The sequence below is a fragment of the Rhinolophus hipposideros genome (genome assembly GCF_964194185.1).
Source record: "Rhinolophus hipposideros genome assembly, chromosome: 17".
NCBI lineage: Eukaryota > Metazoa > Chordata > Mammalia > Chiroptera > Rhinolophidae > Rhinolophus > Rhinolophus hipposideros.
Window position 1 is genome coordinate 55,485,494 of NC_138063.1, and position 27,311 is coordinate 55,512,804.

At 43.0% G+C, this 27,311-nt stretch overlaps 1 protein-coding gene across 3 annotated transcripts in view; it reads left to right on the forward strand.

The window, feature by feature from the left end:
- Positions 1–27,311, forward strand: part of LDLRAD4 (low density lipoprotein receptor class A domain containing 4) — a gene marked incomplete at its 5' end in the record, with an annotated part of 627,426 nt that overhangs the window by 582,916 nt on the left and 17,199 nt on the right. For 2 of the 3 annotated variants that reach the window (XM_081078517.1, XM_081078518.1), the window contains one exon: positions 12,430–12,584. In XM_081078517.1, coding sequence (XP_080934643.1) covers positions 12,430–12,584 — 155 coding nt within the window. Of the gene's footprint in view, positions 1–867; positions 938–12,429; positions 12,585–27,311 lie in introns of those variants that run through there. The other variant, XM_081078519.1, reaches the window with a different exon arrangement.

The window sequence follows — 27,311 nt, forward strand, 5'->3', positions numbered from 1 at the left end:
AAACTGGATCCACAGCGGAGAAGCATGAGTAGCTAAGTGTTCCTGCCTGCTTGCACATGCTGCCTAGGTAAGTGCTCTCTCTTCTGTTCTGTTCTGTTCTGTTCTGTTCTCTTCTCTTCTCTTCTCTTCTCTTCTCTTCTCTTCTCTTCTCTTCTCTTCTCCTCTCTCCTCCTCCGTCTCCTCCTCCCTCTCCCTTTCTCTCTCCCTCACTCCCTCACTCCGTCCCTTCCCTTCTCCCTCCCTCCCTCCCTCCCTTTCTCCCTCTCTCCCTGTCCATTTCTTCAACTACGAAAGTTTCTAACAGAGATCAAAGGAAGAAATATTCTGTTGAGATTTGCAGACTTCCCCTTGATGATCTGTCTAGCTGCATTCCGCTCATCTGTGTGTGTAACATGTCTCTTGTGAGGCCAAACACAAAAAATGCAGACTAATCATTGCTCTATGCTGCTGTGTAAAACACTGAGTGTTCAGCTGCTCTCAGGATTTCAGACCATGGACTGGTTATCTGTTCTGTGACACCACTGGCTTCCTGCCGCAGAGCTCCTGATTTCTGTGTATGGCAGTTGATAATTGGTAGCCACAGTCTGCGGTCGGAGCCACAGCATGAGTCTAGCACCTGGGCTGAGCCCCACTGATACAGTAGAGAGACTCTCTCTCTCTCTCTCTCTCAATCTCTCTCTCTCTCTCTTTCTCTCTCTCTCTCTCTCTCTCACACACACACACACACACACACACACACACACACACCGTGCTGGCTATAACTGCAGCTCTGAGCTGCCTGAAGAGGAGATTGCCTGAGGCTGAAGGGATGCTTTGAACTGGGGGGGCTGAATAAAGGTTGGACTCCCCTTTGCAGACGACTCGATTATGTCCAGTGACCACCTGAACAACAGCACACTGAAGGAGGCCCCGTTTAAAGACCTGTTCTTGAAAAAAGGTACACTTCCAACGGCCAGCTGTGGGTGATACCTGCTCTCTGGGGTTTGTTGTGGTTTTTCTTGGAGTTTACTCTGAGGACAGAGTTGAGGAAACTAAGAAATTTATGTCTACTTAGGGTCTGTCAGCTCTGAGAATACTTAAAGGTTAGACTCTCTTTACAAAGATGTATTTTAGGCTTTTTCTTTTCTTTTTTTTTCATCTGCAATCATTTTGTTCGTTTTGGAGATGTTATGCATAAATACATACATGTGTTGCTTTGGAATTTGGGGTTTTCAAATGCTCTGTACATGAAGCTAAAGCCTCCCCTGAAAATTCTATTACTCGCTGCTAGACTTTTTTTTTTCCACCCCAAGTCATTGAAAACAGCATTTTAAAGAAAAGATGTATTTCTTAGGATGTGGGTAGTTTCTCAGGTCACTAGTGCAGTAACAGCAGATATTAGGAAAGAGAACTGTGACTCTGAGAGGGAGATAGAGAGAGCTAAGGAAAGTGAAAAACAGACGACTGACTTTTAACTAGGGAGCACTCAGAAAACACTGCTTCTAACTAACTGTTAATAAGACAGTTACTTGTGCAGCTGTATTTTTTTCTGATACACTTCCCTAAATTAATATTGTGAGAGTGGATTTTAAATGAACCATATAGAAGGAATTATGGTTTTATGTATTCATTTTTTCCATTTAGAGCATGACAGAGGGATAGACTTTTAAAAGTTTATAATTGCTCTTACTCCTCTGCTATGTTTTAGAAAATCCTGCCAATCATATTTGATTGGAACATATTCAGCTAAATTTCTTTCCAAAGAGACCATGAAACTCTAGATTCTAAAAATGCATGGTAAAAGTTGTATTCGATGAGTGCTTGGATACTATAAATTAAAAAGATGTTATTCTAGCTGGAAGGACTCACAGTGCCTGCATTCTAGTGATTCCTTGGTCAATCTAATTGTTGCTGCCTGCTGCCTGCTTGCCAGTGCCATCAAAGGCCTCTGTCTTGGTCTGGAGTTGGGCACATGTGCCTGGGCCACACTTTGCCCTCAAAGGGCCCTGAGCCATTTGTGCTCTATTTTCATCTCTTCTTCTATAGACCATAGGTATATCACTTCCTACCTTTATTATCAGGCAAAACATTTATATAAATATATGAATATAAATAGGATTCTATAAACATGTAACTGTGGCAACCATGAGGCTTTTTGGACAGTTCACACTGTCTAGAGTAGTAATAGTTGAGTAATTGTTACAGAATATGAAAACCTTTAGCAAAACTTTACCATTGAAGTCATTCATAAATGTTTGGTGGAATATGGTTCTGTGCTAGACACTGTCCAAAGAATATTAGGCAATTGGGGCCCCTTCCTTCCAGGATTTCTTCTTCAGTTTATAATGAACACCATCTTTGTGCCAGGCACATGCTACCTCCTGAGGATACTATAGAAGAACAAGATACTGTTCCAGGGCTCACTCCATGGGGGAAGAATACCAGAAAATGGGCACTAACAAGACAGTGATAAGTGCTGTAACAGGGTTCAAATGCACTCAAGGGAGCCTCCCGTGGGTAGTGAGCCCATCATCAAAGGGTTAGGAAAGTGCTTCTAAAGGGAGTGACACCAAATCTGGTATTTCCAAATTTGAGTGGCTGTTTTCCCCTTCTGTTGTTTTACTTGTAGGATAGATCAGAGAAGCCAACACACCCAAAGGAAAAGAGAGTGCAAAATATATAATACAATCATTACAATTACAACTCTTACTATTTTGTCTTCTGAACTTCAAGCTGTGAAGTTATTCTTATAACACAGGCTGAATTGTCCCCTCTCGACCATGGTGTTTAATGAGTGTGAATTTTCATTCAACCATTGAAGTCTGCAAGAGTATTTTTATACTAACAGTTCACGAACTTGAGGCAATTATAGGCTGTACAGATTCCAACTCCTGCCCCCACCTATCTTCCTGCCCCCACCAACCAGTCTTTGTAGGATTTGAGAAATAATATACCAGCCTTTAGGAACATTAGCACTTTGAAAGTGTCACAGAGCCATAAATAAAGAGTAAGACCCCCTGAGGCTATCATCTCACCACACCCATCATTGCTCAGGAGGACAGAGAAGAAGGAAATGCAGACACACATTCACCATGCCTGAACCATGGTGGAGATCTAGGAGAGTTCTCTGGAAGAGAGGGCTGCCTGGAAGGTAAGCTAGTAACCATGGCAGCTAGCCATGGTCTTTGTTTTCCCAGTAAATTCTAGCACTTGAGGGAGTAAGGTGGAGGTGCTGCCATTGGTTACAATGGGAGAAGAACGATCCAGCATGGTGTGCAGGGATTTGTAGAAGCATTCAGCCCTTTCAGTGATGCCATAGTATTCTGTATGGCAACTGTTCTGAATGTTGCCAAGGTGTTTAGTTGGCCTGGTGAAAGGAGGGGGCTAATGAAAGGCTCAGAACCTCCCCCAACTCCCATTATAGGGTCAGAAAGGGCATAAATTACATATCTGGAGCTTAAAAATAATTAAATATGTAGAAAATAGGACATCTGTGAAGGGTGTTATTTATATTAACGGAGGAAAGACCAAATAGAAGATGGTATTAACTATACCACAAATAGAAATGAGTATTATATTAGGAACCTACGGTGGTAGAACCACACTTCCCCAGAGATTTTTAAAAATAGTACTCATGCTTCTAGTATGAGTCAATTCAGCTCTTCATTGAACCAGCGACCAGACCAACAAAAATCTCACACATTTTCTTCTGTTTCTGTAATTACCATATTTTTCCATGTATAATGCACACTTTTTTGCCCAAATTTTTTGAGGGAAAAATAAGGATGTGCATTATACATGGGTAGTACTAATTCTGTATCTGTATAAATGTTTTTAATTCTTTTACTTATGCTTATGAGTTAAAAGTATAACTCTAGAAATCAATAACGATATCCATATGCAAAATAATACCCTGATCTGTTTTGTTGAAATTACGACAAATTTGCAACGACGAAGAGTTCTTACCTTCTGTGATACATAAATATCATACATTTGTTACCAGTACATAAAATTTCTTGTACTTTGTATCTGTTCTTGTGTTTTGTAATTATTTGTTACATAAAATCTCTTGTACCATAATATGTTTAAAAAAATAAATGATAAAATTCCTTTATAATACAAAAAACAAATACCTAAATGTAAAAAAATAAAAATTTGAATTAAAAAATTAAAACAAAAGATTTCTTCCACTGAAAGTTTAGGCCAAAAACGTGGGTGCACATTATAGACAGCAAAATACGATAATTCTCCACTACACAACTTAGAATTTCTTAGAGATGTTTCTATAAAACTACAGAGATGCCATCATCACTGTCATAACTGTCACTGTTTTACAGTAATAAAATAAGGTGCTATGATGCCTTCCTATAATTTCAAACTAGATTTATTATAAAATTTCTGGTGTTTGGATTGCACTGACTCATCCATTATAACATCATGAACTACAGCCCCATGAGAGGAGAGAGAGTGTGAAAATTTGACTTTGGCCTAAAATTCTCTCCTTGCATGGCTTGCTTTTTGGCATTCTTTTGTTTATGTCAATGGCTACTGGAATCAAGGAAAACTGAGCAGTGGGCTGTGTTCAGAATCCCTATTGGGTACGTGAAATTTTGGAAACCCTGAAGTATCCATTATTTTCTCAGAACTCTACCATTCCTATAGGTTTCATTATTTTTTTAAATGTGTTTTAATAGTTCTTCCAGAATTCATTCTCCTTTTAGCCCCTCCTTTCTATCCCATCTCCTGAAACCCAAACCACCGGCAGGCATTTTTCTTTTCTGTGTACCTTAAGTTCTATGCATCATTGCACATTACCTCTCCCCTACAACATCAAAACAGACAGCGTCTTGTAGAGCCCGACATGAGCAGACCAGGGGCAGGGAGGGACAGCAAGGCCCAAGTGCAGTGCCAGGCCTCAGCTGGCATCTGCCTTACTTTTATGCACAGACTGCTATTCCACAGGGTTAGGTGATACCTGGATTCTCAAGAGCAGGAGAATGCATGTATCTGTCTGATGATTATGCCTTTTCAGGCCCTGTCAGTTCCCTGTGGCGTGGTTAACAGGCCCTACTGTACCTTGCTGCCCTATGTGCAGCCCTTGAACCCTGGACCTCCCAAGCTTGGAAGAGAAATGAATGAGGTGTAACATGGGAGAGTGTGTACGTGTGTGCACCTGTGTGGGGAAACATATGGCCAGGACCTGCTACCTTGAAGGGATGGTAGTTTCATTAGGAAGTGGAGAGTGCTTGGCCTGCCTGATACCAGACTGTGCAGTACAGGGAAGTCCCCAGAATTCAGAAGCCCTGAAAACATCTATAGAGATCAGGAACACAGAAATCTTGAAACTGGGCACTTTGGAGAACAGGTATGCTAAATTTCATCTGACACATTCAGAAGTGGTAATGCAGGGGTGTTGGGTTTTTTGTTTAATATAGAATTTCTTCAATTGTCCTATGAAAGTTATTTTCTTGAGAAGATGTAAGTAAAACCAGGCTATTGGCAACAGAGTCTCATTGGGGGCTGGCAAAACACTTTGGGGGCCCTGACTGCCTCTGAGCAGTTTCAGTGCATAGGCGGGGGCTTTGGGGAAGAGTTCAGGAATGGCAAAGGAAGAGGCAAGGGATCACCTATCACAGTTATTACAAAATGTATGGAGAGAGAGGAGGGGGAGGGGCGGGCAGCTAGGTTTGGGGGTCTACAATCCCATCTACCCTTCTGGATTTATCATCCAGCCTGCCCATATCCTATGGTGGTATGGTCTTTACTTAATTTACCGTTTAAGATGCATTTTTTTCAGTAGAATTTTCCTGTTTAAAGAGAGTGTGTGGGAGGACAGGTATGGGGGTTGCTCACATACACCCTGCTGAGCTCAAATAGGGTCTTGAAGGAAGTGGTTATTAGTAGCACAGGACTCTGGAGTCCAGAAGTCATCATGCTCTTTCCTAGAACCTTCTCTGTTTACTCAAACTTTCATTCTGAAAATCCTCTGGATGTCTCTTGAGGGAGTATTTGTAGCACCAAAGAAAGTAAAGGCTTCGTATTTTCCAGTTGTTGGTGTTCAAGAAAGCAGTTTGTTTTCATTGAGTAGTTTTGCCTAGAGTTCAAAGCAAAGGTCTGCTACACATTTGACTGGGAGCTTCACGGCTCTCCGAGGGCTCCGTGCCCAGGAGCTCCACAGTATCTAATGGGTCCCTGATGTTGGGGACTTCAAGAAGCCCCAGAGGTGACTCTGACATGCAGCCAGGGTCCAAATTGCTGCTGCTTCACTAGCTGTTGCTCCTGTGCCTGAGTAGGGCTTGGTTGTTAGGACAGTGGCCTCTGGGACCTGGGTCAGTCCCTGCAGGAAGAGGTGCCTCTCGTGGACTGCAGTAGCTCAGGCTCTGACTGGGCTTGTCACCCAAGGTGGTCAGCTGGGCTTCACTGCTTGGTTGCTTGCCTCAGTGAGTGGAGCCCTGGGGACCCGGTTCCAGCCAGCCTGTGCCCTTGCCCTACCCCAGGCAAGTTCTAAATTACGAATACCCATGAACCCCTAGAGTCACCATGTGTCCTGTGTGCTATAGACGCACTTACTGTGGCTGTACTCATGCATGAAAACTCAAGACAACAGCTTTGGAGCAACTCCAACATCTCAAATCTGGCATCTGGAATGTCCTCAAGAAATCCAGGGACTGTTACTGTTTGTACTAGAGCACCTGCTGTCAGTTGGTCTAGACCACCAGTTCTCCAAGTATGGCAAAGGGTCCCTGGGGTCTCCAAGAGCCTCAAAGGTAGTCATTGAGACCAGCTCTTCTTCATGTACCTCAACCAAAGCAACATGTGACAACAGATTGAAGGTAAAGCAGAGAGGAGAATCCAGCTCTCTTCTGTTAAGACAGATATTAAAAGGATGTGCAGAAGTATAAAGAAAAACCACTCTTATCACTAAATTTTTTTGTTTTCAAAAATACAATTACTTTTATTAAGTGTTATATGTATTAACATGTAATGAGTTTATTTTTAATGAATATTTAAAATTTTCAGTTTTAATTTCAAGTATGGTAAATATTGATAGATGTCATTGCACAAACAAAGCTCTTTGGGGATAATATCAGTAACTTTTAAAAGTATAGAGGGGTCCTGAGACCAAAGCACTTGAGAGCTGCTAGTCTAAGCAGACCCAGAGGGTGGAGTCAAGGAAGGAAGAGCAGCACGTTTGGACATGTTGAGGGCTGGGGTGGGCCTTCCAAGTGTCAGCACCTCAGCAGGGGTAGGGCAGGGCACACGAGGTGTGGCATCTGGTGAGTGCAGCCTACCAGCACGTAGCCCCCTTTAAAAGAAAGATGGTGGGGATTCTATACACTGTTTCCCACAACTGAGACTTTCTTACCCTTGCTTGCAGTGAATTTTTTTAATATCACATTAGATCAGAAGATTCATGCCTTTCAAACAATATAAAATGTTCTATCTGCTGTCTCAGACCAAAACAAATCAAATCCAGAGTGAATGAAGATCTAAACATAAAAATACAAACTACAGAAATATTAGAAGAAAAATATTTTTAGACTATTGGAGAAGACCTTTCTAATCAAACAGGAAGCTTAGAAGCCATAAAGGAAAAAGACAGTCTTTAATGACATAAAAAATTATATTTTCTATAGAGAAACTCAAGCAAAGTTTAAAGGAGTGAAGATTAAAAGAAAATGTTTGCAACACCTGTAGCAGACAAAGATTTATACATATACATGATATGTCAAGACTGCTTACAAATAAATGAGAAAGAAAGAAATGAGAAAACTACAAATAAACTGATATAATTATGAAAAAGAAAAATGCAAATTACCAATAACCATAGGAAAAGATCTGAACTTACTAGTAGTTGGGAAATACAGATTAAAACAAGATATATATTTTTGCCCATGAGATTAGTACACCTGGGAAGGGTGAGTGTCCAGAGTGAATGAAGGTGTGGGGGAGCATGCCTTCTCCCTGACAAGAGCGTTTTCATAAGGCAGGGTCTTAGTAGCCATCAACATTTAAAAGGATATGTCCTTGACCCAGAAATTTTAATTTTAGGAATATTTCCTATATGGATAGTTACAAATGTGGGTCAACACACACATTGACACTCACACACAGACGTAAACACACACAATATTTGATCATAATGGAAAAAAGGAAAAATCGCCTAAACAACCATCACTTGGTGAATGTCAGTTCTAGCATATCTGGAATAGATAGCCACCATAAAGAGTGAGGTTAGTGTGTATATATATATATATATATATATATATATATATATATATATATATATATATAATTGATACCGTATTTCCCTGAAAGTAAGACCTGGTCACACCATCAGCTCTAATGCATCTTTTGGAGCAAAAATTAATATAAGACCCGGTATTATATTATATTATATTATATTATATTATATTATATTATATTATGTTATGTTATGTTATATTATTATATCTGGTCTTATATATTATGTTATATAAGACCCAGGTCTTATATTAATTTTTGCTCCAAAGATGCATTAGAGATGGTCCAGCTAGGTCTTATTTTCTGAGAAACATGGTATATATATGTATATATGTATTATATCTATATATATATGTATATATATGTATTCTTGTTTAAAGATGTCTGTGATATATTAAGTGGGGAAAAAACAGAACAATATAATTGTACAGTGATTCCATTCATTAAAAAGAATAAAGCCCTTATTTAATAGGCAAATGCACAAATACACACAATGGGTGAACTGTGCTCCCCACCCTAGGATGGCATGGGGTTGGATGGGGGTTCAGAGAATGCTGCAGGCCCATAAAGGGGAACTTTCATATTATAAACTATTTTCTTCTATACTGTTTAAATTTTAAAGGTCTTCATTTTTATAATAAAAATCCTTTTCAAATGGAACACAAATATACCCAAGTATGTCCATAGAATTATGGAAACATAATTGTATTACTTTGCTATAAACTGTTATCTGCATAACTTTCCATATTCAGGAAAAGATGATCTAGAAAAACATTCTCCAAGTAAAGAATTAACTCATGAAAACTTTGTGGAGGAACCCTCACTGTAATCATCACTTTTCTCTCTTTTCATGGCCATAAAGCAAGGAAATTTTCTTGAGAAACGAAAACATTTGTCAATTCCAGGGTGTGATTTAACTTGAAAGCCAGTTTACGCATACGAACACTCTACTTTTCATCCACAAAATAAAAATAAAGGTTGGTAAAACAAGGCATTATTTTGTGTTCAATCTTCATGCTTCACTGGCTACCTTTGACCTAAACAGAATTGACTCCCTGCTTGGGTCAGTAATTGCTCATCACTGGGCCTATAGTCCTTGGGTTGGTAGCTCGCTGCTCTGCACAGATCCTCACAGATCCACTGCGCTGCACAACTTCTGCTCTTTGGCCAAGGTAGGCCTCAGTGCTGTCAGCAGTAGCTGTCCTCACAGGGAGCACACATGTGCAGGTGGAGCCATGAGTCCCAGAACCCTCTGTTGGCCTTGGTGTATGTGTTCCAGAGTCATTCATTGATTCGCCCCCTAGTGATGAAGCTACTTAACTACTACCTGCGAGGCACCACCCCATGCCTGACACCAAAAATACAAAATACACAGAAGTAGGTTCCTGAACATAGTTTCGTATGAGACAGACTGAAACAATACAGTCACATCTCGTGTCATAAGTGATGAAATAAGGGATCCAGCGCATGGCCAGGGAGGCCTCACACGGGCACCCTGTGACATGGGCACCAAAGGACATGGGCATAGAGAGGCGATATGAGAAAGCAGAGTCATGAAGACAGTGTTTCTGGGTTAAAAAGCATGTCACACATCCCACAGCCTATGAGGATAAATGAGGTCACATCTATATCTGTACCCCAAATGTAAAGGTCCTTATCCTATACCCTCTGATTGGGACCAATTTGTTTTTTCCAGGAGGCTCCCATTTTGAAGATTTCTGATAATCCCTGGGAGGGGTTAGGGTATGCAGAAATTTGGTGGCTCCCTGGGGGCTTCCTCCCCACAGTAAGTAGGTGCTCAAGCCCGTAGGGCTGAACTGGGTACGCAGACCCTCTGGAGGCCTTGCCAATCAGCCATTAGACCTCAGGGGTGCCCAGAGCAAAGACACTATGAGGAGTGGGGTGGAGATCCCAGCACCTGGGTCTTGCTGATCACCAGCTTCTAGAGCTGCTTGGAGCATTGCCTCCTCAGCCTCCTCAGTCAGCCATGCCCACTGAGATCTTCCCTTTTACTGCCAGCTGGGTGCACCTGGCAAAGCTACCTGGCTTCAACTGCTCACCACATGGAGCTCAGCATTTCAGTTTCCTCACAACCAGCTCCCGCTCTCCAACGCACACCTCTAGGTAGCCCCCTATAGGCCCAGTGCCAAGGGCAGTCTAGCCCAGTCCAGAAGGCATTCTGTAAATCTTTGTCCCTTGGGTATGTGGGGGCCGAGGGCAGGAGTGGAAGACAGTGACGCAGGACAGGATGTAGTAGAGTTCAGAAGACCCTCCATCTACCCCATCCCATGCCCTGCTTCTCTGTGCCCAGGGTGTGGTTGGGGGGGGCACACAGCTGCGGATATTGGGGCAACGGTGCTACCCCGTCCCCTGTTACATCATCCCGTGTGAGCCATGTGTGTCCACACGTGCATATTTGTGTGCATGTGTGTGTCTGTGTGCACATTTATATGTGTGTGCGAGTGTTCATGCATGCATGTGTTGTAAGTTCAAGGCACTAGCGCAGTTGACAGAGCTCTCCCCTCTTTCTCTTGCCCTTCATTATACCCCATACCTCCCCACCTCACACCAAAGATGTGCTTTGTCTTTCTCACTATTTTTCTGAGCCTCTCATTTTTTAAATTAACGCCCTACACAGACAGTCACTTCCTTTTTAGTGTGTGGGGAGACTCAGAGGAAATCAGGTAGGCTACACTCAGCAGAGCCATGAGCTAGAAGCCAGAAAACAGAAAATCTGGGATCTGGACTAACCTTGAGGACTGAGCCTCTGCTTCCTCCCTGCAAAACTGAAGTGCTTCAATCACCTCCTTCTCTAATTGCCAACTCAATGTGCTGTTATTCTAGAAGTAGCTCCATGGCACTGTACTCGTGCGTGAAGCATGTTGTGGGGACAAAGCCCCAAAAAGCAGTTTCCAGGCTCTCGGCCTCACATAGAAAGGTGCTGGCTCGGATAGTAAATGGCCATCAGCTGTGATCAGATGGCCAGCAGCTGTGGCTAGTTGGCCGTCAGCTGTAACCCGTAGGCCATTGGCCACTAATATAACGGCTGTGGCTACGCTAGCAGAAAGAAATGGGGGCTAGCAAGAAGATGGTGGCTGGCAAGCGCGGACTGCTGTTAGGCTGATTATGTAGATCCTGCTTCCTGTGTCTCCAGCCCAGCCGCCAGTGAGAATATATTGGTTTTACTCCCCTACTTATGGCTCCATGGGTGTTCCTGTTTGGCCTTACCGTGTCCTGCGTTCTTGGGCGGGGAGTGGGAGCTGAGACCCTGCACGACAAATGGCTCTGTGAGCAGGGTCCCCCGCACGACACATGTGTTAGTGGAATTTAGAAAATCTTTTGTAATGATGGTGTCAGAAAACCAGTGGTGACCCAACTGCTCATGAAATATGGTGCCCATAGGGTTGGAGACAGGGGAGATGTGTTTTCTAAATTACTTCCAAGGGCAGAGCCTTTGAGGAAAGGAGGTTGAGCTTTATGTCAACATGTATTTTCCCTTTGGTGTACGATGTGGATCCTGTACAGATGTGTTTTGGAAAACTTAACTCAACCATAAAGATGAGTTTAACTTTTCCAGAGGGATTACATTGGGAGAAACAGCTTCAGTTTTGAGACATTTTCTTAACTCTCCTTGGGGTGACACGGAAGGAGGATATTCTCTGGCAGGAATGGAGTATAGGGGATGGAAAGCTTTTCATACCCCAAGAGATGGCCCTCAAGGACCTGCCTGCCCAATGGGAAGGGGTAGGCCATGCATCACCCAGCCCATGGCATGCACACTGGTCTGGTCTTTGAGTTTCATGGGCTGGTCAATTACAGCACAGCAGCTCTAGACGTTTTGCAGGACCAATGAAATACATTTTCCTAAGGCCCTTCTCGTTATAAAATTGCAAAGTCAAGGTGTGTCTGAGCACCAAGGTTAGACCAAACACCAGAAATCTGTTGAAAAGAGAGCCCCCAAAATGGGCCTCCCTTCATTTAAATGTTATTAGAATGTCAAAGTCTGCTCGTGGCCTTGGGCAGCAGGCCTGTGGAAAAATAGGTTCTCTTTCATGAGGTCCTTGTGAGGACCAGATTCATGCATGAGGCCTTCAATGTGTGGTGGTTGTCATGATCAGAGTGCCTCGAGAAAATGGGGTCTGGAGAACTGAGTGGGTGATGGTGCAAAGGGGCATGTGGTTAACACAGTTTCCACTTTCAATGCAGCGGAGTTGGAATTTGCCCAGATCCTCATCATCATTGTGGTGGTTACGGTGATGGTCGTGGTCATCGTCTGCCTGCTGAATCACTACAAAGTGTCCACGCGGTCTTTCATCAACCGACCGAGTCACAGCAGGAGGCAAGAGGACAGGCTACAGGCGGTAAGTGTGAGCCTGGGCCCTTCCGGTGCTGCCCAGGCTTGTCCCGGGCTCCAAAAGTGTGACTGGGTGTCCATGAGGGCCCTGAAACAGAACAGGCTCTCGTGTCAGCCCACTGCGGTTCAGAGGTATTGAAAACTCTCTATTGAAGGTTAATATACTTATGGAAAGCACATGCATAGTGAGTGTTCAGCTCAGTGAATTATCACAAACTGCACACACCTGTGTAACCAGCACCCAATCAGGAAAAAGACATGACCAGCCCCCAGAAACACACTCAGGCCCGACTTCCAAGTATGCCCCACATGAGGTCACCATTGCCTGGATGGCTATCAGCACAGACTAGTTTCACCTGCTTTTGAGCTTTGTAACAATAGAATCAGTTGTTGCACTTTGGTGCTCTTTGGTGTCTGCCTTCTTTCACTCACATTACACTTGTGAGATCTATCCTTGCTCTTGTGTAGAGACCTATTCTTAAATGTGGTCTGGCAGGTGTTCCAGTGACCAACAACGCACTGTGCTCACTAGCTGCATTTGTAAGAAGCCAAGGGGGTTCCACAGTCCTAGGGAGTGGTCGAGCTAGGGGAGTGGGGGTGGGACAGCAGGGGGCCTTCTCAGGCCTTCAGGGCAGGTTGGGATGTGTAGGCGGCTCACAGAACAACCCATAGTGAGGCTCTTCAGGTTTTTTAAGGTTTCCAGCTACTTCTTGCTCTGAGTCACACTCCTCCTCTAGAAAATAAAACACTGATATTCAGCTAACCTGCTCCATGATCTGTACCTGAAAGACCAAGGGCCACTGGAACTTTCTGCTCTGAGCTGGTTTTACAATCTTTGATTCTGGTGGCTTTCACTGAAAGACTTGGGAAGCGTGAGTTTAGGTACTTATAAATTCTTGGCTTTGGTGTTGGGCAAAGGAGGCAGGATCCCATCCCCCACCCCACGACACTCAGCCCCTCAGAGTGTCAGGACCAGGGCTGTCTGGTAACTGGCTTAAGGAAACCATCATGAGTATGGGGATGCAGCTGAGCCCAGAGCCTCTGTGACCTCTCAGGAGGTCAGAGTTATGCTTCATTGGGGCTGCAGTGAGCCATAAACTCTGCTGTCCCAATGGGTGGAACCCAGGTTTACTGAGTGTTCTGTGTCCATGGCATGCAGAGTGAGAGGGAAGGGATGAATTTATTGGGTGCCATCCTTTAAACCCACAGAGATGAGACAGGATGCCATGTGGCTACCAGGATCAATCCTGAGAAAGAACCCCTTTCTCCCTCTTGCTTTGTCTCATCCTCTGCTCTCCCCTTGCTTTGTCTCCTCAGATCTCCAGTTGGGTCCTCAAGCCCCCTCCAGCTCTGTTAACATGACTTTCATTATACAATGATGGTTTCCTTGTGGGCCCTCTGTTATCCTAGCAGTCTAGTACCTGCAGGTATCCTGATGCCTATAGATTCCCTATTGTATAAGGACAGCTCTGTTACCTGAAGGACAGAACTAATTCTGCTGAACACAAAATACTCATAATTCTCCTGAGTTTTAAAGAGAGAGGACAGAGAGAAATCTTGTCACAGCAGTGTCAGAACTATAAAAGGATCAGACATCATTGCTTTGCCTAAGCCTTAATGCAAGGATTATAAATGCCGACCCCCCAGCCTTCAGGAGAAGTAGGTAAAGCTACTCCACTCGTCATCATCAGTAGGCAGCTCTCAAGTTTCCAGGGAATACCTGCCATGAATTTGTCTAAGTTCCCTATCTTACTGCTCCAATCCCTTTCTGCTCCAAGCCCCAAAGTCCGCTTGGAGTCACTGCTTACCCAGTGCCTGGGCCCCAGCCATCCCCATCTTCCTCTCAGATTTGCTTCAGGGATCATCTTTCTTCCACCTACCTTGCCTTGCCTTGCATGGGTGAGGTGGCTCCTTCGGCCATACCGCAATGTAGACCTGGCCATGCTTGCTTTCACTGTCCCCATCCATTGTTGCCTTAGCACCTACTCACTGTTCTCCGACCCCAGACTGGGTACTCCCTTCCCAGTCAGGTGATGGGACGAGTACATATACAGTCACACCCTTACCAGCAAAGAGGGGTGCCAGGAAGACAATTTTGCAAAGGCACAAAAACAAAACTTCAAGTACATTTTTATCTGGACTATGTCTTCTATTTCATTTGGAAGTGGGTCTCTAGAAAGCCCCTCTTCAGGGCCAGCAGTTTGCTTGTGGCCACCCTCTTCCAGGGACTGCTGGGCAGCAGGGCCTCCCTTTCTTGAAATCAAGAAAGTAATTAAGTGACTCTTAGAGGTTCCTTCAGGGCTACACACTGCACAGCCAAGTGAAAACAATCAATAGCTAGTGATTGTGTCCGCGGACATCTTTATCACTGTCTGTGCCTAATTTTGTTAATAAACATTTGAAAATTTCACCTCTGAGCTTTCAATCCTAGTTCTGAGCTGGGGGTTGTAGAGATGCAGGCTGCACACAACATAGGGTTTTTAATTCCTTTGCTATTAGTACACTCTTTTTTCTTTTCTTTGAGAGACTGTCGTGCAGGGGACCCTGTTCGCTGCGCCATGTGTTGTGCAGGGCGTCCGGCGGGGTCTCAGCTCCCACTCCCCACATAAGAACGCAGGACACGGTGAGGCCAAACAGGAACACCCACGGAGCCATAGATAGGGGAGTCAAACCAATATATTCTCTCTGGCGGCTGGGCTGGAGACACAGGAAGCAGGATCTACATAATCAGCCTAACAGCAGTCCACGCTTGCCAGCCACCATATTCTTGCTAGCCCCCATTCTTTTCTGCTAGCGTAGCCACAGCCGTTATATTAGTGGCCAATGGCTTACGGGTTACAGCTGACGGCCAACTAGCCACAGCTGCTGGCCATCTGATCACAGTTGATGGCCGTTTACTGCCCGAGCCAGCACCTTTCTATGTGAGGCCGAGAGCCTGGAAACTGTTTTTTTGGGGCTTTGTCCCCACAGAGACCCAGTACAGGTACTGTTGCTTCTCGAGGCTTGGATTTTCCTTCTCGATAAATAGGAATGTGGATATTGCACAGCTTAGCAATGGGCTCTATTCGACATTTCACAAACCCAAGATGTATTTTTACACAGTGATGGAGACAATTCAGGCCCAGACTATATAGCTCCATTTCATGACTAGGACCATTCGCCTAGTTCATAATACAAAAAGGAAAGAGAGAGGGTGATGAGGAAACCTGACCTCTCTCCTGTACACAGATATAAATCTAGATTATACTGTGGGTGCAACCACATGTTCACATGTAGTTCTCCTCCTACCCAGGAATGTGCTTTCCCACCAGGTTTCTTGGCTCTCTGTAGGGACAGAGCCCCAGAGAGCAGTTTCCAGGCTCTCGGCCTCATGTGGAAAGGTGCCGGCTCGGGTAGTAGATGGCCGTTGGCTGTGGCTAGTTGGCCGTCAGCTGTAGCCGGTTAGCCAATTGGCCACTGATATAACTGCTGTGGCTACGTTGGTTGATGAGCCTAGTCAAGTGGAGTCGTTCGGGTGGCAGAAAAGCGGACAGCATGTCGCACGTCGTGTGAATCCAGCCTCCAGTGAGACTATAGTGGTGTGACTCCCCTACCTATGGCTCCGTGGGTGTTCCTTTTTGGCCTCACCATGTCCTGCATTCTTATGTGGGAAGCGGGGGCTGAGACTCCGCAGGCTGCCCCGCACGACACTCCCAGTTACCAATTCTCCTTCCTAGAACTTCTCTTAAGAAATGTCACTTCTCTTAATACATACTGGGAGAGCAAGCTGATTCATTTACACCCTTGGTTCCCAATCAGGGGTGATTTTGCCCCCTAGGGGCCATTTGAGAATGTCAGATGTTTTTTTGGTGTCTCAACTTGAGGAGAGAGTGCTATACAGGATGCCCTAAACATCCCGCCAGGCACAGGGCAGCCCCCGTAACAAAGAGTCATCTGCCTCCAAATGTTAGTGGTGCCAAAGTGAGGAGTCCCTGACCTCACCAGGTGCTGATCACCACCCTTCCCAGAGGCATTTTGCTATTAGAAGAGGATGCCTGTTAATATAGCATGGCTGGCTCTGAGGCTTCCACAGAGTAAAGAGAACACTTCCCAGCAGCTCAGCAGAAAGTGTCGTGGGTCCACCGGGAACTTAGGTGATCAGAGGGTCTTAGTCTGGGATTCTGCCTTGGAAACCAGTTTCCCCCAGAGATTTCTGCCTTCTTTGTTCATTCAGTCATTCACTGGACATGAACCAGGCACAGACCAAGATAATGAAGAAACAATGCAGTGTGTCCTTGCCATGCTCTGCCTCCGACCTTCCCTACCCCCACCATCAGCAGCATCCACTGTGCTAATGCTAATTGGCATTTTCTCAGTTTTGCTGGGGAAGGCCAATAGTCTTCAATGGCCATTTTAATGTGGGGTGGGCTATATACCAAGTGGATGTAAGCTGTAGGAAAGGTTTGGGATGGGGCCTAAGGACTCAGCACGGGCAGTTTCAATTTGCCCTTGCAGTTGGCCCTTCCTCAGCATCCCAAGGTGACTGCCTGTGCCAAGCAGCCTCCTCCTCTGAAGGGCTTAGAGGAAGCTAGGCAGGGGCATGGCTGGACAGTCATAGCATGGTGGCACAGGCTCTGCTCTTACGGACAGACCACGTCAGTGATGGCCTGCTGGGCTGCCTGTGGCATTGTGCCAATTTGTGCTTCTTGAGGAAAAGTGGATTCGTATTTGTAGTTGCTACTGTCCATGTGGTTTCACGTCTATTGTCAGAGTGCCTGCATGCTCCTGAAGTGCCTTTCACTTTGCCGATATCTAAATCCTGCCTTCCCGGGAGCCTGAGTGGTGGGGGCTACAGCATCCAACTAGTTGGCAGGTTGTGGGTATGGGTACCCACTGCCAGCCTCACCATGGGTGAGCCTGTGCATTGCTGGGGGCCACTCATTTCTGGGGGCCTGTGGGTCTATTTGTTCTAGAACCATGAGAGGTCTCTATGAGGATGTCAGTAAAAGGTATAGAGTATTTTAGACTGTTATTTTAGACTGGTGCAAGAAGGGTTGGGCATCTAATTTATTAAGTTATGGTGACTTGGTTTAACACTGTTGGTTACATTTATTTGTATATATTTCTGCTGGAAGACTTACTTGACAGTCAAGATGGAAAAATAAAGGAAAATAGTTGGGTTTTGTTTTTGAGAAAGAGGCTTGCTAAACATGTAGATGTTCTGATTTGGTTGAGTAAACTTCACTACCCTAGTTGAGCTGCCCCTCTACTCACTAATGAGATTTCTACTTAAACCAAAAAGGAAAACTAAAACTGAGATTAATAACATAGATCTTAGTAGCTCTGCATATCCCTGGTTCTCAGAGAGAGTCTTCTGGAAAATGGTGGGTTGGATCAGTTGCACCTTTGAGCCAAGCACCAGGTTCACCCTGATTCTGGAAGGTTTTTCTTATACAGTCAAAGGCACCTTCTTTAGTGAGGGCGGTGGCCTCATGCCCAACTTTATCCCCCCCATCTTCCTCATATAGCATCATCTCCCTGGGTTTCCTCCCTTGTTGGCTCTAACAGTGCCTGTTGGAAGCACACACCTTCTGTGCCAGCTCCCCTCTGGCCAAGGGAGGAATAGAGAGAGTTTGCATCAACAAAGGCCAATCAGCCTTCATCACCACAATGTCTCTAAGATACTGTTCCAGGGAGCCCAGCGGATAGGCCAGTACTGGCTCTGAATTTAGTGGAGTAGCCATCTCCGAATGAAAATGAAAATTAAATACAGAAAAAGTAAATTATGACAAACAGTAATGAGTGGATTTGTGATATAAACCCAAATGTGTTCTTTCTGAAGTAGCCTTGGCTTATTTTATGTGATTTCAGAGCTTTGAGACTGTCTAGATTTCTTTTCATTACCTTAGACCACCAAGTAATAGAAAAATAATAAAGGGGCATAAATATTCCAGACACAGCCCTGAGAGATGTTTGCACAACCACTGGAGCCTTTCTTGCCAGAGCTGGGGGAGGCCTGAGCGGCTTTTTCTGACAGCCTATAGCCGGTCCCAGTGGGGCCAGCTGAACCCACTGGATAGCCCAGGGCTCAGTGGATAGTGGGTAAGGCCAAGGTGGCCAACCATTTACTGAGGAACAGCAGAGAGACAGGAACATTTTACTTAGTTTGCACCATTTGACATCATGATATTCAGCCATTTTGACCTATAAAAACAGCAATTTTAATTTTAAAATTAACAAAAGGAGTCACGTCAGGCATTTCTTCATTATCAACTGCTGCAGGGATTAAATCAGTTGTGAAAATATGGGTGTCTGGGCCTCCCTGTGGAGACAGAGCAGCATCAGGATGGCACTCAGCACAGCCTGTGCTACACTAGCTCCATGGGGGGATGCAGGGAAGAAGGCCATTTGTGTTGTTCCCAGCTGTTGGGAAGGAGGATGAGGACCGCAAACGCCAGCTGTGCTGGTCCAGAAACATGAATTTGTGGTGTGTGCCCTGGTATTGGGAAGTCTACACCCAGAGACGCTCCCTGCAAAAGCTGTAGACTTGGCCTGGGGTATGGCCAGTGTGTGCGGTTTGCCCCACAGCGTATTTTGACAAAACTTAATTGAACTTGTAAAAATGAGATTTGACATAAAAATTGGAATTTAGATCTTCTCTTGAAAAGTCAGCATATCAGGCCACACTGGCCTCTATTCTTACCTGGCAACCCCAGGCTGGGGCTGCGAAGCAGCTGCCACTCGAGATGGACCAGTGCTCACCTTTTTGCTGGGGTCCCATCTCTCTATGTGGATTATTTTTCAGAGAGAAATATTCTTCTGTATTCATGCCTGTACCACAAGGGTGAAGACAAAAGATAGACCAAGGGGGCCACTGTTTCCAGAAAAATGGAAGTGAACTTTCTCGTGGAAGTAAAGATCATTCCTACAAGATTAGTAGTTTAACTGAGTGTGTCTGGTCCAACAAAGTACAGCACTTCCTGCGCCAGGCCTCACATGCTCCTTCATGGCCCTTGCTGTCCTGTCATCTCCCCGAGGCAGAACCTTTCTTTCTGTGGCTAGAGTATGTGGCCTAGAGGGCAGAGTTGGCTGTGGGCTCCTCTCTGTTGGTCTTGGGAATGGGGGTAGCCTGAGGACAGGCAGTTCTGATCACTTCTGAGAAGCAGCTCAGGAATCCACCACAGCAGGCTCAGAGCTCACTGTGCTTGAGAAGCCCATAGGCTGTGTCCTGAGGTCCAGTGAAGGACACAGAGGGTGGAGGAGTCAACACACACACACACAGTTCATTCACACTGTGACTGAAGAGCTAGGCCACTGTGCACCTACCTGCCTTTTCTCATTTCTACCTCCTTCAGTCTGCATTTAGAAAAGCATTTCTAAAGTGATAGAAGTGAACTGTTTTCATTCAGTTAGCTACAAAAAAAAATAACTAAAGGGCTTGATAATGCAGTTATAATAGTCATGTCTCTAACACTCCAGACTGAAGAGAAGAGAGCCACAGGCTTCATTTAGCATCAGGCTGAGATGAAAGATGGCAGGGGACAGTTTCCCTGTGGGTAAGGCAGGTTCTTGCTGCACCATAATACCAGGGGTATTTGTTGTCAACTTTGTTCAATAACAATTCTCCATTATTTCATGAGCCACTAAAACTACATTTCCAAGTGTCGAGGGGACTGCAAGGGACAAGTCAGTGCCTACTGTAAACTCCAAGCATAGGTTTCCTACCATCAGTCATGCTGTTTCTCTCTGAATAAGCCAGGGTCTTCACACAGTCAAGCTGCCAGACTGGTCATTTAAAAGGTTGTATCTTTTTGTGTGGCTAATTGAAGCATTAGAAGATTGATAATTTTAACTGCTTCAAAATGAGAAGGTCCCCCTTCAAGAAAGAGAAACCAGAGGCCAAATTGCTGTCAAAAATTGGATAAGGATGCTGGGCCATAGTTACACAGCAGATTCTCATCTGAATAAAGATAGATAGACCTTTTTAATAGCCAAGATTTGTCTTTAAAGCAACATGAGTAGCTCAAATATCCTTCAACTTATGTAATTGTTGCTCAGAACAGTTTTGAAATTACTTTCAGAACTTGCAGGTAATTTTTTTGAAACGTTTCAAGGGAAATTATTTTTCACATTCTCAGTAATGGCAGCTCTTCCTTTTTCTTATTTGTTTTCTGAGAATGGATTTGATTTTTGGTCCCAGCCAAAATCCATTTAGAGTTAAATCTTGTAAATGATGTGACTGATCAAGCTAAATGATACAATTTGGGTGCAAAGCTAAATGTGACTCAATTAGTAAAAATGGTATTGTCCAAGTTACAAAGTTCTGTAGAGAAAGGTCAGGAAGGACCCACAGCAAACTGACATTTTCCTCTGTGAGGAGGTGGACAAAGAGAACCTGGTGTGTGTTGTTAAAATGTTTATAATAAGAATGTATTCGTGTATTAATTTTACAAGTAAAAAACGTCCTCTGCTCACATAAACTAATGCTGAAGACAAATCCAATAATATTCTGAGCATCTATAGACTTGACTTCCAAGGTAACTCATTTGAACATGGTTTGTACTCTGACCAAAATATACTAAAATAAAATTTATAAACTAAAAAAATTTAACCCTTTAAATAGGCATTAACATTAATAATCTAATGGTAAAGTTTGTTTGTTTTGTTTGTTTTTACTTAGTCCTTGAAAGTTGGTGTGATTTATTCTGAGGGGAAAAACAAGTTTTCTAAATTATTCTAATCCTGAATGGCGCTTGTTGCCTAGAGCTGTCAAAAGATGCCAAGAGATGTAGCTGGTTTCTGGCTCTGTGTTAATCCCTACCAACTCTATGACCTTGGCAAAAGCGTTCACTCCTGTGTCTCAGCTTCCTCTCATGCCTTAAAGGAGGTGATTGTGCCTACCTATGCTGATAGTGTATGGTTCCACATTTCCCTGTTGCCCTGAGCTTTCTAATTCCCAGGCTGGCTTCTCATGAAGTCTAATTGCTCACTCTCCCCCAGCACAAGCCCTGGAAAGGCACTTGCATAGCTCCTTTTCTGCTTGCTTTTCAGGGTCTATAGACCTTCCTGATCTATTGTATTGTTCTAGAAACTTAAAGGATTCCCTTTCTTTTCTTCCCAACATACCTTCTTGAATGATTTGTCTTTATCTTAAGGGATGTGGCCTAGATTGAATAGAGTTGGGAAGGAAATATTGAGTCTTAAGAACTCCGACGGTGAATTCCCACGGACAAATAAAAGGGGAGATGATGGATAGAACACAGTCATTGACATCTACAGGTATTGCCTTTACATCTAAGCTGTTACTGCCATCTAGGGTGGAAAAGACAGTGATACTAAAGCAGTTGCATGGTAGAGAGGTTGCATGAGAAAAGGGAAGAAAGAAAATTGATTTTATCAGAAGGTAAAGGTGTTGCTGAATATCCAAAGATCAGTTTTACCTATGCTGTGAAGTTCTTACCCTGAGACACGAGGAAAAATAGATTTCCAAATATTTGAGGCCATGCAATACATTCATTCATTGTGAGGAGCACTTGAGTAGAAGCCAAAATATCCAGCAATGGGCTGTGTTTCCACAAACTGGCTGTGTCACATCCAGCGAGTAATATACTCTCTTTGGGCCTCAGTTTCCTCCCATGTAAAATGAAGGATAATTAGCTTAGATCAGAAACCTGCAGATTGTTTTTGACCATGCAGAACAGTAAGAAACACATTTATATCACAATACTCATATACACAACTAGGACAAAAGTTTCACAATCCTTATAGAAAGCAATAATAAGGATTATCACACAATCCTTATAGAAAATGGTATTTTCTATTCTGTTTCATTTTTTCAAATACTGGTTGTGACCCACCTAAATAGATTTTCCAGCTCTCTGAGAGGTTGCAACTCATAGTTTGAAAACACTTTATTAGCTGTTTCCAATCCTCAAATCTAATGATCTTATGGTCCCTGAAGTGTGGAAAGGAGAGTTTAGCTGAGAGCATAAAACCAAGAAGGTTCAGGGTGTGGGAGAGGCCTCAGACATGGTCACATGGATCCAAGGCAATAGGCTTCAGCCACAGCTCCCAGAGAAAGCCCCAGTAAGTCATGGTCACAGATTACTCTCTTTAATGCTGTAATTATATCCTTCAGGTAGAAAAGATCCAAGAGATAAAAGGTCAAAGAAATTTAAAAAAAGATGATTAGAGTACTATGAATAATTATATATCAACAAATTGAACAACCTAGATGAAATGGACAGATTCCTAAAAAGATACCATACTAAGACTGCATCATGAAGAAATAGAAAATCTGAATAAATCTGTAACTAGTAAGGAGATTGAATCAATAATCAAAAACCTCCCAACAAAGAAAATCCCTAGACCAGATGGCTTCACTGGTAAGTGCTGCCAAACATTTAAAGAAGAATTGAGACCAATCCTTCTCAAACTCTTCCAAAAAATGAAGAGGAGGGAACACTTTCTAATTCATTTCATGAGGCCAGCATTACCCTAATACCAAAGCCAGACAAAGACACAACATATAAAGAAAACCAATATCCCTCATAAATGTTGATGTAAAAATCCTCAACAAAATACTAACAACCTGAATTTGGCAGCATATGAAAAGGATTATCTATCGTGACCAATTGGGGTTATTTTCTGTAATGCAAAGATGATTCCACATATGAAAATCAATCAATTTAATATATCACATTAACGGAATGAAGGGGGAAAACTACATGGTCATCTCATCATGCAGAAAAAGTATTTGACTTAATTCAACACTTTATCATGATAAAAACATTCATCAAACTAGGATAGAAGGAAATTACCACAATGTGATGGAAGCCATCTATGGAAAACCCACCACTGACATCATACTCAATGGTGAAAGACTGAAATTTTTTCCATTAAGAAGAATATGACAAGGATGACTACTTTCACCAATTCTTTCATTTCTTTTCTCCTTTCTTTCTTTTTTTGAGAATTTTTATAATAAATTATTTGAGCCAAAATTGACAACATATGCTGGGGAGCAAGATCTCAAATGTTCCTACCACTTCTTTTCAACATCGTATTTATTGGAAGTTGTAGCCAGAGCAATTAGTCAAGATATAGAAATAAAAGGCATTCTAACTAGAAAGGAAAGAGTAAAATTATCTCTGTTTGCAGATGAAATGATTTCATATGTAGAAAACCCTAAAGAGTCAAACAACCAAACAAAGAACACCTGCTGAAACTAATAAACAAATTTTAAAAAGTTGCAGGATACAAAATCAACATGCAAGAATTGGTTGCATTTCTTTACACTAACAATGGACAATATAAAAAGAAAATTAAGAAAACAATTCAATTTACAATAGTATCAAAAAAATAAAGTACTTATAAATAAACTTAACCAAGGAGTTAAAATATTTGTACACCAACAACTATACAATGTTGCTGAAAGAAATTAGACCCAAATAACATACCCTATTCATGGATTGAAAGACGTCATATTGTTAAGAGGTCAATATTACACAAAGCTATCTACAGATTCAGTACAATCCCTATCATAATCCCAATGATGTGGGGTTTTTTCCAGAAATAGAAAAATCCATCTTAAAATTCAGGTGCTATCTCAAAGAATCCCTCACCCCCAAATTGCCAAAATAATATTGAAAAAGAAAAATAAAGTTAGAAATCTCACATTTCCTGATTTTAAAACTTACTTCAAAGTTACAGTCACAAAAACAATGTGGTACTGCCAAAAAGAGAATCATAAACCAATGGAATAGAATAGAGCTCAGAAATAAACTCTCCCATATATGGTCAAATGATTTTTGACAAGGATGCCAAGACTATTCAAAGAGAAAGGACATCTTTTCAAAAATGCTGCTGGGACAAAGGACTCCCAGCACAGCAGAGAGGCAAGACGAAGAGGCCAACTACTGAATACACCTAAAGGTGGGCGAATTGCGTGAGCGGGGGAGGAGGGAAGGGAGAAGTGCGGAGATGGAGCCACGCGGGTGCAGGATGCAGACCTAGCTCAGTGCTCCGAGCTCGCTGCATCCCAGAACTACCACATCTACGGGAGAGGGAAGAACTGCTAGGGCTCCATTTATGGCCCACAGGGCTGAGGGGACAACATATAATATGGCTGAACCCAACGCTCACGGCAGAGACCTTGGAGAAAAGACTGAGGGAAGAAGGCTGAAAACGGTGCTTTAGGCCCTCACTGCCAAGCAGCGAACTGAAGCCTTAGGCACTGAGACTAGACGCCCCCTCCATACCCTCCCAGAGCTCACCCCGCCCCCACCTGCCCGGTGCTAGAAGCGGAACAGAAACAGTGTCAGATCAAAAGAACAGAAAATTTGCTGTTCTGAGAACTGTGGACAGCAGACACAGATTCGCAGCTCAACTAATTCCGGCAAAGGGGAGGGAGCTGTGGAAGCAGACCGCTGTGGTGGTGGTCACCGCCATTGCTCTGGGCGACCTCTCACAACTCACCTTGCCCCTGTCCCCACCTATCTGGGTGGATCCCTGCAGGAGTAAACAGAACTGCTGAAATGTACAGGCTCTGAAACTGGTGCAGAAAGAGCTTTAGAACTTCAAAAGCTCTCCACACGGACACTGCGCCCTGTAACCCAAACGAACTCGTAACAGAGGAGAAGCCCATCTCCCAGGGAATAGACCCATTGTGTGAGAAGCTGGAATAGTGCAGAGAAAACATAGCACTACTGTGTGAGAGAGAAAAAAAAGCTGCAATCGGAGAGAAAATAAAACATTCCACCAACAAGTACTGGAAAACAAAAGAAAGACCTCTTCCTATCAACCTGTTGCAGAAGCCACTCCTGTAGATGTCTAGGAAGAGAAATAATAAATCAGTAATTGCCATGAATAACCAAGGCAACAAGACAGCTCAGAAAGAAAGTGAAAAGTCTCCAGGAAAGGAACTTCAAAATATGGAAATATACGACTTAAATTACAGAGAATTCAAGATTGCAGTTCAGAAAAATCTCAACGAGATGCAAGAAAACACAGAAAGGCAGTTTAATGTAGTCAGAAACACAATCAAAGAACAACGTGAGCATTTTACGAAAGAGATTGAAATTCTTAAAAAGAACCAAATAGAATTTCTGGAGATTAAGAACTCAATAAAGGAAATTAAGAATGAAATAACCAGCTTAGGTAGTAGAGTTGAACAGATGGAGGAAAGAATCAATGACATGGAACATGGAAACCTGGAAATTACATGGATGGAAGAAGAAAGAGACTTGAGACTTAAAAGACATGAAAGAACTCTACAAGAACTATCTTACTCCATCAGAAAGAGCAATATAAGAATAATGGGCATACCAGAAGGAGAAGAGAGAGAGAAGGGAACAGAGAATGTATTCAAAAAATTGTGGATGAGAACTTCCCAAACTTGTGGACAGCATTGGATCCTTGTATCCAAGAAGCAAATGGAACACCTAATTACCTCAACCCCAACAGCCCTTCTCCAAGGCACATTGTATTGAAGTTGTCAAAAATCAATGATAAAGAAAGAATCCTCAAGGCAGCCAGGGAAAAGAAGATGGTAACCTACAAAGGAAAGCCCATTAGATTATCATCAGATATTTCAGCGGAAACTCTACAAGCCACGAGGGAGTAGAACCAAATATTCAAACTATTGAAAGAGAGAAATTATGAGCCAAGAATAATATACCCAGCAAAGATATCCCTTAGATATGAAGGAGGAATAAAGACCTTTCCAGACATACAGAAGCTTAGGGGATTTTCTAATACAGGACCTGCACTACAGGAAATACTAAAGGAGGCTATTCAACCACCATCAACAGGGACAATTTGTGGCAACCAAAACATAAAAAGGAGGAAAGTAGGCCTGAACCAGAATATGGGAATGGAGAAAGTAAGCATGCTGAAGAAAATGGAATACTCTAAATATCAAACTTTCTTTTACATAAACTTAAGGATAAACACTCAAAAAAAAAAAATCCAGAACTGAAATATATACTGTAATAAAAGAAGAAACAGAGGGAAACATCATAGAATACCATCACACAGAAATAATAGATAAAAATAGAACAAAAAGGCAAAGAAACAATGGAGACACAGCCTTACCAGAAAACTAAAGATAGAATGACAGGAAATCCTCACATATCAATAATCACCCTAAATATAAATTGACTGAACTCACCAATAAAGAGACACAGAGTAGCAGATTGGATCAAAAAATTAAACCCAACCATATGCTGTCTACAAGAGACACATCTCAGCTACAAACACAAGCATAGATTCAAAGTGAAAGGGTGGAAATTGACACTCCAAGCAAATGGTATCCAGAGAAAATCAGGTGTAGCCACACTGATATCAGATGAAACAGACTTCAGGGTGAAAAAGGTAACAAGAGACAAAGATGGACATTTCATAATGGTAAAGGGGACTATACAACAAGAAGACATAACAGTCATTAATATTTATGCTCCCAATCAGGGAGCACCGAAATATACCAAGCAACTACTAACAGAACTAAAGGGAGAAATTGACCATAACACAATTATACTAGGGGACTTAAATACATCATTGACAGCTATAAATAGATCATCCAAACAGAAAATAAATAACAAAATAGAAGCACTAAGTGACACCCTAGATGAAAAGGACATAATTGACATATATAAATCACTTCATTCTAAAACATCAGACTGTACATTTTTCTCTAGTATACATGGAACATTCTCAAGGATAGACCATATATTGGGACATAAAATCAGCCTCAGCA